Genomic DNA, 15,429 nt, shown 5'->3' on the forward strand with positions numbered 1-15,429 from the left:
AAGGGGCTTGTAAGTTAAGAGTAGTTATCTCTGCACTCGAGGTCCTATGTTTGAATCCCCCTTTTCTAATATCGCTTGTATAAAAATTTAAAAATAAAACTTTGTCTTTAGAGAGAGGAAAGAAACCCTTGTGAATTGCTTGAGCTTTGATTCAATCCATGAAGAAAAGACAAAAAATAAACTGTGGGCTTATTGGATCATTAAACACCATGCTATTGCTTTGCTGGGCTTAAAAAAATACCTGTGGTTCCTTTTTTGCTCTTGTTCAATTGGAAAGACTGTAATCAATCACAACCTTAACTGGAAGGAACAACTCAGCACGCTCCAATAAAAAATAACAAGATCAAAAGTCTTATATATATGACTTTACTGCATCAACTTCTAAAATAAGATTTTTCTCAGCCGGCAGCACAGAGTTCAAATAACCAATATAATGTCTAACTTCTAACTCCCTGATTAATATTGTAACCAAAATTTAATCTTGATTAGCTCTTCGTTGCCATCTGAGGACACTTTTTATTTTATTTTCCAATATAATAATAATTTTAGCTAAATGAGGAACCAAGGCTGCAGTCGTTTTTTTCTCACCAAGGAAGCATCCCATAATCCTATTCTACATGTTCATGCACGAAAAATAATTGTAATATGCAGAAGTCCTTGGCAGAGCTCTGAAGGCATCTCTGGCTTTAATTTAAGGTATAATTCTCATTAGTAATAAAAATTAATGAAAATATAAGAATATATATCTGATTGCTCAGATAGGAAAAAAAAAAAAAAAAAAAAGTTTCCAGCCGCCCCTTGATTAAAAACAAAGGAAGAAGCTCCAAACAGCCAACCATGCATTACAAACGGCAAAAACAAAGCTCTTGTGTTTGCTCTACTAATGACAGTAAAAAGAAAAATATATATAAAAACTGGACCAGTCCAGAATGCCTTTTAATAATGATTAATGTCATATGTTCCACTGACGCAGCACACTAGCGTTTTTATCTGTCTATATCAATAGACCCCAGTAAGTGCTTAGATTTAATAATTGATCTTGAGCCGTTCGATCTACTTCTGCTCTCTTGCTACCCTAAGGGCCCCTGCTATACCAGACAAAAGGAAAAATTTAGCAATGTCTCTGAATTATAGGTCGTGTTCCACTTTGCCTTCTGAACTTTCAATTAGTTCTCGTTAACTTATGGTTCGTGTCATGTCCTCCTGCAATTAGTTATGTCAATTATTCAGTCAAATTGAGGGTCACTTTCGTCCATTTAAGTTGGGACTTGATCTTACCCCTTACAAAAATATGATCAAGATTAGAAAATTGTAGATTAGATTTTCGTCGATGCTTGCATAAAGGTCATATAAAAATTTCATCTGTACTATTGAGTAATATATGAATTCAACTCTCTTTGCAATAACCTATGGAAAACCTAATAAACAAGGGTATTCCTACCAATCACTTCTTTTGGTGTTGCTTGAGAAACAAACAAAAAACAAAGCTTTGAAACTCCTACATTTTCAGCTCTTTCTTTCCTGCATAGGAAGGAACAAGTCCACACCACAACCATGGCATCCCTTCATCATCTTCCTTGTCTTCTCCTCTCTCTGTGGCTCACTCAATTTCCTGCAGGTTTTGCCTCCGATGCATCTATTAAAGCCACTTTCATAAACCCTTTGAGTTGCTCTGCAAAAATCATGACATGTAATGCCTCACTGTACCACATCAACATCAGTCTGAACAAAGAGCAAATTGCCTCTTTCTACTCTGTCTTTCCATCGGAGGTCAATCCTATAAAACACAACAGCAAACAAGATTACCTCATAAGTGTGCCTTGTTCTTGCAAAAACATATCTGGCACTGTTGGATATTTCTATGATACAACTTACAAAGTGAAGCCATCAGACACATTTTATGATGTCTCCAATCAAATTTACAGCGGCCAACCTTTGTCTGTCAAAGAAGAGCTACCGAAATTCGTTCCAGAAGCCAACTTTCCCATTCATCTTCCATGTGGTTGCGTAGAAAGTGACTCTCAGATTGTGGTAACATATACAGTTCAGGAGCATGATACACTGTCGGATATTGGAATTCTGCTGTCTGCCAAGATTGATAACATAGAAAACATGAACAAAAATATGACTGAGAATCCTTCATTCATAGTTGTGGGTTGGGTGTTGTTTGTTCCCATGGAAAAGAATGGACTTAAAACATCAAAAACAGGTGAGTTCTGTTTTAGACTTCTTGACTAAATTTCACGTGCTTGAAATATCTAAGAATCTATGTCCACAGTTGAAAAAAACAAAAAAATGTTTCACAACCAACATGAATGAATTTGTTGGTCAACAATTTTTACCACAAAAAAAGAAGTTCTGAATCAAATTGAAATTTACTGGAAATCAGATTACTACAAGGGTTTGATAATTATTTGATATGATGTAACTTCATTTCATTTTGCTTTGTTTTCTTTCAATCTTCCAATACTGCGGATTTATGTATTCTTACATAGACAGGTTTATACACGCATTTCAGAAAATTCACAGATAGTTTTCCATGGGAGATGACGGTCATTGTTTTGTTTTTTATCATCAGGAATCAGACCCAAATGGATAATACTGATTGGCATAATATTAGCTGTGACATTACTTTCAATCTGCACACTGATCCTTCTCCTTTATAGGAGACGAACACCAGAAAAAAAAGTGGAAGTTCCAAATAAATCTGTGTCCAGAAGCTCCAAAAGCTTGGCTGCCCACAGATCTTTTTCGTTGCATAATCAGTTACTTCATAAAGAAAACATGGAAGGTCAGATTTAAACTCCAACCAACTCTAGAATTTAATAATTTGTGCATGTTGGATTAGCTATGTCAATATGCCTGGAGAGGGTGAAAATTGCTCATTACAGTTAACCTACATTGTTGGTTTTATAGATGGGCCAGTTTTTGAATCAGATGGACCGGTAATATTTGGTGTTGAGCAGATTGAAGAGGCTACCGGTTACTTTGATGAAACTAGGAAAATTGGAGAGGGCGGATATGGTAGTGTGTACTTTGGAGTAATAGGGGAGAAGGTATGGAAAGACCCCACAAGTTTTTCTCCATTTCTACCTGACAAAAGTTACAAAACTAAGCCACATTTATGTGGTTACATTAAGTTTCAGAAGATAACAGCTGCTTCAACTTTCAGGAGATTGCTGTAAAGAAGATGAAATCGAATAGTACCAAAGAATTCTTTGCAGAGCTAAAGGTCTTATGCAAGATCCATCACATTAATGTGGTGAGCAATCATTTCTAAATAAATGACCTCCTCTGAGTTCTAACATGGTGTGAAAGAAAGGCTTTAGCAGAATGATCACTTGTGAAATCTCTGTTTTAGGTGGAGCTTTTGGGGTATGCAAGCGGAGATGACCACCTCTATCTGGTGTATGAGTATGTTCAGAATGGATCACTGAGTGAACATCTTCATGATCCATTACTTAAAGGTATTCAAATCATTTCACAGCCACACACCTCTTTAAAAGGACCTTTTACATGGAGAGCTAATCATTAACTTGCAGCTAAATGAGATGAAGTTAACCAAACAAATCCAAACTTAAGTATCAGAACAGGCTTTATACTAGTACTCATCTGGAACAAAGACTATATGTTTTCAAACTTAGGTCATATATCTAATAAGATTCTGGAGTTTTTTGCGTGCTTGGATCCTTAACCTACAAAGCATCGTTAGGAACTTCACTAAACTGGGCTATTAAATTAGGTCACCAGCCACTCTCTTGGACTGCAAGAACACAAATTGCACTGGATGCTGCAAAAGGTATTGAATACATTCATGACCACACAAAAGCCCGATACGTGCACCGTGATATAAAGACAAGCAATATTCTACTTGATGAGGGGCTCAGGGCAAAGGTAACTAAAAAATGAATTCATTCTCCACCATGGGGATCTTTTTAATGCAGCCGTGTTTGATTAAAGTTTTACTGAATTTTATTGTACAACTTCTGTTAAAAGTTAGTAGGTTAAAATTCATTTCTGTAGGTGGCAGATTTTGGTTTGGCAAAGCTTGTTGGAAGAACCAATGAAGAAGACATTATAGCGACAAGGTTGGTTGGAACACCAGGCTATCTTCCCCCAGAGTAAGTTTTATGTCTTTGCCTTTTATACAACTATCACAAAGGACACTATGGTAAACCTTCACATAGAAGCAAGTTTGTCTTAGTTGTTGGTATATCTGACCTGACCTACTATGTGTTTCTGAAAGATCTGTGAAGGAGCTCCAGGTGACTCACAAAACTGATGTGTTTGCATTCGGAGTGGTGCTAGCGGAGCTGATCACAGGGCAACGTGCACTTTTCCGTGACAACCGTGAGCCTGAGAAGATGAAATCTTTAATTACAGTTGTAAGTTTCCACAGACTTTGACATATATTTACATGTTAAAACAGAGTTTATCACAACCACACATGAAACATGAAGTGAACAGATATCTATGTTTGTCCAATGATTGTACTTTAACAAATATCTATGCATGCATTCCACAAGAGTACAATCTAAATTTAATTTCCAACACATCGTCAGATTAAAAAGATATTCCAAGACGAGGATCCAGAATCAGCTTTAGAGGCTGCCACAGATGGAAATCTCCGGAGCAACTATCCCATGGAAGACATATTCAAGGTTTGCTTTTTTAATTATATACCCTTTTGTCTTTCTTGTTTTATTGCTTCGAAGATAGAAAAAAAAGAGTCAGAGATTCAGATCATATATGTATTGCAGATGGCAGAGATTGCTGAGTGGTGTTTGAGTGAAGAAGCAGTGGAGAGGCCAGAGATGCGGGAGATTGTTGTGATGCTCTCACAGATTATGGTATCTTCAATTGAATGGGAAGCATCGCTTGGTGGGAATAGCCAGGTTTTCAGTGGTGTATTTAATGGAAGATGATCCTAAAACACTTGTTCACACAGTGATTGCTCGTTTTCTGCTAAATGATCTTCTTCTTTTTTGGGTGTAATTTTGTTACATGTATTTTCATCGTATATCAATCAAGTGAGTTTCTAGATAATTTGTTGTATTTTCTTTCCCTTCTTAAGTCTCTAACTAATTTTGTGTTGTAGTCAAATGCAGCTCTAGTAGCTCGTAACCAGTTTGTAATTTTTCAATGTTTGGCATATAAAGTAAGACAAATAAATAAAAAGACATGTATAAAGTTATTAGTTTGATTCTTGTTTTAATGTAATAATAAGATTGATATTGGAAAAAAAAAAGAAAAAGGAAAACAAACGAACCTTTTGATCAAAACCAAATGTAGTAACCCTTTATATGCTTTGATCCCACCCACAACTCTTGGCCTTAGCTTGGGGTTTTTCTCTTCACATTTTTGTGTATGTGTGTGTGTTTTTAGGCTTATTTATTGTAATACCTCCTGAAACTTCAGTCAAATCTCACTTTACTTCCCAAAGTCAAAGTGACCCACTCAACCCCCTTGATCATGGTTTTGTGTTTCACTTTATCCCTCACTGTTAATGCCATTCAAAAAACTGTCAAAAATGCTAATGTGGCAGGGTCATTATGGTAAAAGCACACACGGTGGCCAATTGCTAAGCATAGTCAGCATCCTACGTAGCATAGTGTACCCCATAGACTTTTAAAATCCAAATTGAAGTAGCTCAATTCTTAGATTTAGGCAAAAGAAAAAGCTTCTTAGTAGAAATAATTTAGGGATTGGGGTTTGGAGTATATAATTGAAGAGAGAGAGAGAGAGAGAGAGAGAGAGAGAGAGAGAGAGAGAGAGAGAGAGAGAGAGAATCGAAATATTAGAGAGATTGAAAAGGACAATGACGGTGCCGAGAGAGAAAGGAGGTTCTCAATTCGAGTACGGTAAGTGGCCCTTCTATTTTGAAATGGAATCAATGAGAGTGAGAGATTTACAGAGTGTAGTCCAGGTTTAAGCTTCATTATTGTCTGCTGGCTTTGGTGGGTTGGGTCCAAAGGTGTTGAGTTTGAAAAGACTGGAATAAAAAATTATTGTGGTCCCCTATGTCTTGCTGTTATGTTTTCCTGTTTACTAGTTGTTTAAAGGTTCTTTTAGTACTTTAAAAATGTTGGTTGAGTGTGAATCTTGCTCCATGTCAGTTTACTAGTAGTTTGATGGTTCTGTTGTCCTTTTTAAAATGTACATATGACTAGGCAGTGGTTAAAGTATCTTTTTTTTATGTTCTGTTGTGCAGATGACAAAGGAATAGTCATCTTTGAAGTACATCATAGAGGTAGAATGGTAAAATCCCCAAACCTCAATGAGTGGTGGTTTTATGTGGAGGGATATATTGATTATTTAGATTGGTGTCTTCTGGACTACATAAATTTGTTAGAGATATATAAGTATGCAAAAGAGCTTGGCTACCATGACCAAGTGGTTGTGACAGGGATACAAAATGGTAAAAAAGTGTGTGTAGAAAGTGATGCTTAGCTACTTGAATGGTGTCATTTGGTGCCTTCTAGCTTTGAAAGAGTGATTGTAATTTACTTGGAACACCACACTGTTATTAATGTGGATGAAACTGTAGTGGCTTGGAGGGAGAGGGGTCCTATTGCAAGAAACCTAACTGCTAAATTTGAACATGAAGATGAGAGTGAAGAACAGTCTAGTTATGAGGGTATATATGAGAAGGATGAGGATTATGAAGAGGCTGTTGAAGAGGCTATAAATGCGGAGGATGATGGTGATGAAGAGGGCTATATATGAAAAGGTTGAGAATGGCAAAAGGGCTTAAAATGAGAATGAAGACAATGAAGAACATGAGGAAGACCCTAAATTTTATGACAGTGCTTATGAGCAAAAGTGAAGATGAACAATGCTTGCTGGAAAAGGATGATAAAGCATTTGACAACTATGTTGACCACAATGCTACACATATTGATATACAAATGAATGAGAGAATTCAAATGATATGGTTGTAAGTGATGTTAATATCTTGGATAGTAGCTCATGTGATGAGGTTGATATGCCTATGAGAAAGAGGAAAATGAAACTGCCCAAGTTTGATGATTTTAGGCCTGACACAGATTTGACTAACCCAATCTTTAAGATTGGTTTAAGATTTCTCAGTGTCTATGTGACAGGACCCGACCCAATTTCCACTTGGAATCTGAACCGAACCCTGTACGTATCCGACACCTAGCGGGTGCCGGGCACAAATGACCGAATTGCTCTTCTAACTAAAACCAAATTTTCTTCAAGTCCGACTTCTGCCCAAAATTCGACAGAGTCTCCCCTATAAATGCTCATTTCCCAAAATATTTCCACTGTACAAAAAGCAATATATACATATATCTTAACCGTTCAGCATGCGTCAATATAAAATTCTAGCAATCCAACACTAGAACTAAATGGCCTCAGCCCTTACAACAATCCTAGGGCAATATCAGGACAACTAATTTGAAAATTTACAATGAAACAAATCGATTACAAAAGAAATCCTACATAAGGAAAGGATGGAGAGGAATGTGGTGTCTGCCCTATGGTAGCGCTTTGGTACACGATTATTGTCTGGGGGCGCAAAACATTCAAAAATGTGAGTGGACAAAAATAAAGTTTTAGAAAATAGAATACGAACATACTAACCCCACTGTTAAAACATTTAGAAAACTCAATAAAATTCACATTCTATACTCGTACAGAAATCGAACATGCATATTTATATACATATAACTAATCACGCATTTACATAAATCATTAAATCGGTTAAAGCATTGAAAAATCAATATTTCATTCTCTCCTAGGTGTACCCATTATATAACCGTCAATTCCTTAATTTCCGTCAATTCCCACAGTTTACCGTCAATTCCTTATTTTCCATCAATTCCACGTGTTACAATTTGTGACACGTCCTTGCAGGCCTCGGTAACACAAACTTGACCCAAGTGGCAATCCTTGCAGGATTTAGGGGCATTTAATCAACCTGATAAGCATTCCTCGCTCCGGACGGTTCGGGCTTCCTCGAAACTCGTGGGGCATTGTCAAACGTGCGCTGACTCAACCGAAGGCAACTATTATGTCCGTGGACATTATTATAACCGAAGGCAACAATTATCCGATGGCAACATATTATATGAGGCAACATTTTACCCGAAGGCAACATGGGTACCTATGGTGGTTTAAAAACATTTCCTGAAAAAAAAAAAATTATGAAACTATTTCTCATTCCATCCTTAAATCCTGTTGCCATTATTCTCCCTACTTTCTAAGTCATGCTCATTTTAAATATAACAGATACCAAAAATTTAGAATTTTAAATACTTATGCTTGGAAAGCAACAGTCAATAATAACTCATTCAAGATCAAATAATGAAACTTTAATTGCATAAAATCATTTATAAAATAAAAGTCCACTCACTAAGCGTCCGAGCTAGCTTGACCCTTTGAGGATCCCTCCTGCGAGTCTGACAGTGCCTGAGTACCTGATTTAAGCCATTAAAAATATTTAATTAATGAAATTGCCCAACATAATTATTAAATCCAAAACTCTGACCCCCGGCTTCTAAAAGTGCGTGTACATAGTTTAAGACCATTCATATGCCCACTTTAAACATCTCCAATGATTAGAACGGTCTGAAAAGACCCAAGACTCGGTAAGCGATAAATTTCTCGAAATAGTCAACCCGGGACCCCGTGGGGTCCACGACCTCCAATTCTCAATCCGAGAGTTCCAATAGGTTTCATACATTTTAACAACCATGTCCTGCAAGTTTGGTCCGAATCGGACGGTCGGATTGACCACGATCGTATGATCGGACGGTTATCGTTTAGTTAAACTTTGAATTATTGAATCGGAATATTCGGGACTCCGATTCACGATCTACGAAATCCTACACGATTCTAGGAGTGCCTAGATCAACATATATTAAATTGAAGACAATCCAATTGTTCAAACATATCGAACCCGGATAACACACAATAGGTGAAATCTGTTCAAGACTCAAACGACATCCGAATTGAAATTCGAGCACACCTACGCGCTCATGACAACACGAGGATCACATCATGACAAAATGTGGCCTCACCACCTTGCCTACGGGCCGCCACACTAGCCAGCAGCGCGTGGTTGTGTAGAGTAATTTCTGGCGACGGAAAAACTCCACATCGCCGGCCACGCTTCCTACCATAGCTACTTCTCGAGGCGGGGATCATTTTATTCAACTACGGGGAGGCCTAATTTGAATAGCAACCGGCCGGAATTTCATTTTGAAATTCGGCCAAAATCGAGGTTCAAAATTGGGTTCCTAAACGCGAGTATCGATCAATTCCTACCCAACATGCAGCTAGGGTTTGGAAAAAGAGTGAGAAACCTCACCTTATCCGCCAGAAATGGGCGGCGGTCGGAGCTATGCAACGACAGAAAGAAACTGGTTCGAACTAGTGGATATCGCTGGGAAGACTCGAGCTCTCCGGCCAAGAAAAGCGGTGATTCGTGATTGTGGGCTCGAGCCAGTTCAAATGGGGCCGGTGCCGGTCCTTGCTGTGGCCGGATCTGAAAGAATCAGAGAGAGAGAGAAAAAGAGAGAGAGAGAGAGAGAGAGAGAGAGAGAGAGAGAGGAGGTTTTTAGATTTTCTAAAGCCAACTTTGAAATATTTACAAGTTTGCCGCTGAACTATTTTTTATCACCATTTCTTCATGACAACTCCGATTCGAGCCCACTATGTGTCTACGGAATCATCTCGACGTGCTCTATGCAACGGTCTAATGAAAACTTCCAAATTCCATCCCAATCAAAAAGACAACTTTTAAATCTTTTAAAATATTCCATGGGCAAAATAGTCTTTTATCAGAATAAATTAAAAATTAAAAATTGATTTAGGATCGGGTTGTTACACTATGTATTTAGAAAAGTAGTGAGAAACTATTCAGTGTTGAATAGAAGGAAAATTAGGTTCTCAAAGGATGATAAAGATATGGTTATAGCAGTTTGTGATGAGATCAAGAATGGAAAATGTCCATGGTTTGTTTATGCTTTAGCTGTAAAAGGAAGTAGCATGGTTCAAATTAAGAGGTATGAAGAGGAGCATACTTGTGGGACTGTTGAACGCAATGTCCATGCTAACTCATCATGATTAGCAGAGAGATATTCTACACACTGTCTGGAATAATAAATTGGGATGTAGGAGCTTGTAAGGAGATGGTGAATGAAGATCTATGTGTCATAGCTTTAAAATCCAACGCCTTTGTCTTAAATTCAACTCGTTCTAAGTGAATAAGTACTTCAAACTCTTATGACCTGAGTAGAGTTCAAAACGTTCCCCATAAATAATGTCTCCACACTTTCAATACATGAACAATGGCTGCTAGTTCTAAATCATGTGTCGGGTAATTTTTCTCATGTTATTTCAATTGACGAGAAGCATAAGTAACAACTCTGTCAGATTGCAGCAAAACAAATCCTAAACCATGCAATGATGCATCAATATACACTATATAACTTACACCTATTATTGGTATAATTAACACAGGAGCTGATGTTAATCGAGTTTTTAACTCTTGAAATGCTTCTTCACATTTATCATCCCAAATAAACTTAACTCCCTTTTGTGTCAACTTGGTCATTGGATTAGCTATCCGAGAAAAATCCTTGATAAACTTCCTATAGTAGCCAGCCAAACTAAGAAAACTTTGAATCTCATGAACATTTTTCGGCTGTTTCCAATTCAGCACTACTTCTACTTTTGCAAGATCTACGGCGATGTCTTCTTTTGAAATAACATGTCCTAAAAACTTCACTTCTGTCAACCAAAATTCACACTTACTTAGCTTGGCAAATAACTTGTGTTCTCTCAATGTTTGTAGAACAATTGACAGGTGTTGCTCATGTTCTTCTTGAGATGATGAATAAATGAGAATATCATTAATGAACACAATCACAAATTGATCCAGATAAGGTCGAAAAACTCGATTTATTAAATCCATGAAAACTGCCAAAACATTTGTCAATCCAAAAGGCATTACTAGGAATTCATAATGTCCATATCGTGTTCGAAATGCAGTTTTCGATACATCTTTTGCTTTTACTCGTAATTGGTGATAACCAGAGCAAAGATCAATCTTTAAGAAGTATCGGGAACCTTGCAGTTGATCAAACAGGTCATCAATCCTAGGTAATGGGTACTTGTTCTTGATGGTGATTCTATTTAATTGACGATAGTCAATACACATCCTTAGACTTTGATCACTTTTCTTCACAAAAAGTGCAGGAAAACCTCATGGTGAGGTACTAGGACGAATGAAACATTTTCTTTCAAGTTCTTGAAGTTGTGTTTTGAGTTCTTTCAACTCTGTTGGTGCCATCCGATGTTCCGATGTGGAGGTATAGAGATAGGTGATGTGCTAGGGTAGATATCTATAGAAAATTCCACTTCACGTTCTAGGGGTAATCCAGATAACTCTTCTGGGAAAACATCACTGAAATTTTTCACTATAGGAATAAGCTCAAGTTTCGGATCGCCTAGATCCTTATTGGCCATGTGAGCAATCAATCTCAAATAATTACAATTTCTATTATTCAAGATTGATTCAGGTTTGCAACTATTCCTATTTCCATAAAAACTGAATGTTTTCCCCTCACTGACAATCATAGTCACCTTCTTTCTACCACAATCAAGAATAACTTTAAGGTGGGTAAGCAAGTCCATCCCCAATATTACATCATACACCATGAATTTCAATATCATCAGGTCAACAAGAAGTTTATGATCTGATATCTCTATTGGGTAGGATCTACACAACTTATTAACTTCAACACATTTACCCAATGGAGATGCAATCATCAACGAGGATTTCATAAATTCATATTCTAATCCAAGAATATATGCAAATGACATGGATATGAATGAATTTTTAGCATCGGGGTCAAATAATATTCTAGCCCACGAGTTAAAAACTAGAAATGTACCTTCCACCACAGTATGTTCATTCGGCTATGTCACTTGTCCAACAACATATACTCGTCCTTGAGTGAGTTGTTCTGGTTTCCTTGCTATTCCTAACGCCCTAGGCCTTTGTTGTGTAGGTTGTCCCCTTGGACGTTGTGTCTGTTGATTAGCAGGACCTCTAAACTGATTCTGTGAATCTTCATATGGGGCTTGGTGCGGAGCACGGTACTATGTTTCTAAAGCTCGAAATTATTGTTGTGGTGCACAGAACTGTGGTTGTGGAACAACAGGTATCTGATATGATTGTAGCTGGGGACAATCCCTCCGGTAATGTCCTATATGCCGACAATGATATCCTGAGTTTTGAGTGCCTAAAATGATCTTGGATTTTGATACCGGGAACGAGAGGGAAAAAATCTTTGGTGTTTACTACTTTATCCCCCGTTAGGATTCTTAGGTTCAAAAACTCTCTTAAAACCAAGTATCCTTTGTTCGGCCATTAAGGCACGATCAACAACTTCAGCATACTTTTTCGTTGACCTCTAGCCTCAACCCTTCTTCACATTTCTTTGCTTTTGCAGACTCATCAAGAATCATGTAAGGAGCAAAACGCATAAGTTCTTCAAACTTAGCTTGATATTGTCCCACAGTCATATCACCTTGATACATATTAGTGAACTCACGTACCTTCATGGTTTCATGGTTTCATAGTTTCGGGAAAATATTTCTCCAGAAATATTGTCTCAAAGGCAACCCAAGTTGCAATCTCAACATCAGGCATAGCCAAGATAGATTCCCACCAATGATAAGCATGTCCTTCCAAATAGGTAGAAGCAATGGTTACTTTCAGGTTTCCAGGAACTCTTTGTTCATTCATCTTTCTCCTCATTTGTCTTAACCACTCTTCTGCTACTATAAGGTTTGGATCACCCTTGAACACAGGTGGTCGTGTCTTACGAAATTCTCCTTGAATCTTCATTATTTGATCATCTTGAGTTTCCTAATGGGGTTCATGGTTATGTTGATTTGTCTCACGAATGGCAGATGCCATATCCTGAATGGTTAACATTATTCTCATACCATCACTCACATCATTCTCATTTTGTTCTTCTACTCTAGCCATCTTAATAATTGAACCTTGATACCAAATAATTCCACAAGATTTAAAATATATATATATATACTAAATATTAAAATAAGCATACTTGTCATACGTACAGCGTAAGACACACAATGACAGACACTAATAATAATAAATAAATAAAAATGTCGATGCTAACGAAATTTAATGTGGATTCAAATAGATTAGGAAATCGAAGAGTTAAGTAAAGTAAATAAAATGACCGAATGCTATATGCATTAGTAGTCAAGTATAAAATGAATAGACTATATCAATTAAAATAATAACAAGCACCTTAATACACTCACAATACGAAGTATGAGAATGTTGCACACTATAATTATGAAAACTCCAAACTATGTTCAAACGCCCACAAGATTTTAATAGAATCTAACAAAACTAAAAACTGACACTAGTCTTCGTAAGTCAAATGCAAGCCTATATGATATAGTAAAAAGAATTGCTAGTATGTAAGCTGATGAGTTGCTAAAATTAGTGCACACAACTAAGTTTAGGTTAAATTAGCACCTACAATCACTCAATATACCATAATCAAGATCAAAAGTACTGGCATGACACAAAAATAATTGTTTGTAGTAATACATATTATGAAAAATGAAATTGACAATTAATTAATCCATAGCAATTTTTATTTTTTTTATTTTTTTAACGCAATTAATCATGCCAATAAAAATTAGAAATATATATAACAATTATAAATTATACGAAAAAGAAACATTATAGAAAATCAAACATGCTTATTAAACATTTATAAGTTGTTACAAACCTATTCCTCAAAATTTAACAAAACAATCACAAACCTATGTTACAAGGAACTTTCTATTTTAAAACCTCCATAAGGCTGCCCACAAAAACTATATATACCAAAGTCAGCTTGTTAGACTCACACTATCTTATTAGCCATACTTTTGAGAGAATATATTCATTATCAGAACTAATATCTATAATTTCAACAGGAGGGATAACGGGCTCGAGATATTCATTTTCATCATCAGAACTTAGATTGATGATAGTTGGACTAGAATTTTATGGTTCAATGATAACCACTGAAGCAGCTGACGCAACAGATTCAGCAGATAGAGCATCATGGTTCAGAAGTTCCAAAAATGCTTCATCTCCTAGGTCTGGGACATAGGGTAAGTTTAATTCCTGTGGTTCTGGAACATATGGTAAGTCTATCTCTGGTCGTGAACACATATCAGTAGCAATAATTGCAGCATCTTCTAACACTTGGTTGTAAGAGTGTGTTTCAATATTTAACTGATATTGACTCCTTATGTTGTTGACTTGCAATCGATGTCTAACAATAAGTCTTTGCATTTCTGGTATATAAAACATCCTTCTATACCCTGTCTCTACAACTTCATTAATGACGTCCACATAGGCTTGGTTACATAGATGGCTATGGTATACTTCTTTGTCTATTGGGATAAGGCCTTCGAGTCCCATTTGGGACACTCCCCATGTATCATTACTCTGATCGGGTAGCATCCTAAACAATAATTTAACTAGGGGTGGGCACGGTTCGGGTTGGACCGATTTTTGTCTCAAATTAGAACCGATCCGTTACTATTTATCCTATTTGATTCAGTTCGATTTTAATAAAAAAAAATTCAAAAACTGTCCGGTTCCAATTCGATTTTGAACTGGATTATAAAAATTATTTTTCAATACAATTCTCAACTGAAATATTATTTTTTTACTTGAAAATTAACAAATTATTCAATTTCATATAAAAATAAATATTAAAGTTAGAAAAGAGAGATATTTTGAAATTGAGAAATAGGATAAATTTTTTTTTTTGTTGGTGAAATTAAAAATATAGCATTAAATATAAATATATATTGAAATTATATATTTTTTTAATTTGACCGGTTTGGTTCGGCTCGGTCTGGTTTTTGAAGACATGGAATCGGCTCCAGAACCGGTCCAAACCAGTCTAGTTCAGTTTTTGACTGGTTGTTGACTTTTTGGTCAACTCGATTTTTTTTCGGTTTGGTTCGGTGCGGTTCTGCTCGGATTTTCTTATCGCCGGTTTGAGTGCCCACCCCTAAATTTAACAGGTCAGTGATAAACAAAATAATTTAATGAAATCATAAAACTATGCTCTGATTCCAACTTGTCACGTCCCAATCCATGGATTTCCGTAACCTTGGGTTAAGACGTGATTCACACCTTAATTATAGAATTTAATAAAAAAATATAACTAAAATGTGAAGAAACATTTAGATAAATAAAATAAATATTTCACATATAATATTCAGCGAAAACGATAACATCTGAAACCTTAAAAATTTTACATTATTTTACAAGTTAGAACTACTCGAGAGTTCACTCAAAGAGTAGCTCATTATTTATAAGCTATATTACACTCTATAGACATG

The 15,429-nt window shown here is 36.4% G+C and overlaps 1 protein-coding gene across 1 annotated transcript; it reads left to right on the plus strand.

Annotated features, from left to right (window-relative positions):
* Nucleotides 1,418-5,046, plus strand: LOC18790387 (lysM domain receptor-like kinase 3). Its single transcript, XM_020554991.1, has 10 exons — nt 1,418-2,209; nt 2,579-2,791; nt 2,917-3,056; nt 3,173-3,262; nt 3,362-3,467; nt 3,743-3,894; nt 4,024-4,121; nt 4,247-4,385; nt 4,563-4,661; nt 4,761-5,046. The coding sequence occupies exons 1-10, from the start codon at nt 1,555-1,557 to the stop codon at nt 4,923-4,925; spliced, it is 1,857 nt and encodes a 618-aa protein (XP_020410580.1). The 5' UTR covers nt 1,418-1,554; the 3' UTR covers nt 4,926-5,046.

Source organism: Prunus persica, chromosome G1, assembly GCF_000346465.2.
Source record: "Prunus persica cultivar Lovell chromosome G1, Prunus_persica_NCBIv2, whole genome shotgun sequence".
Taxonomy (NCBI): domain Eukaryota; kingdom Viridiplantae; phylum Streptophyta; class Magnoliopsida; order Rosales; family Rosaceae; genus Prunus; species Prunus persica.

Coding starts and splice junctions, on each gene's coding strand:
- LOC18790387 (XM_020554991.1), top strand. CDS start 1,555: ATGGCATCCCTTCATCATCTTCCTTGTCTTCTCCTCTCTCTGTGGCTC. Junction 2,210..2,578: donor ACTTAAAACATCAAAAACAG/GTGAGTTCTGTT, acceptor TTTTATCATCAG/GAATCAGACCCAAATGGATA. Junction 4,386..4,562: donor TGAAATCTTTAATTACAGTT/GTAAGTTTCCAC, acceptor ACACATCGTCAG/ATTAAAAAGATATTCCAAGA.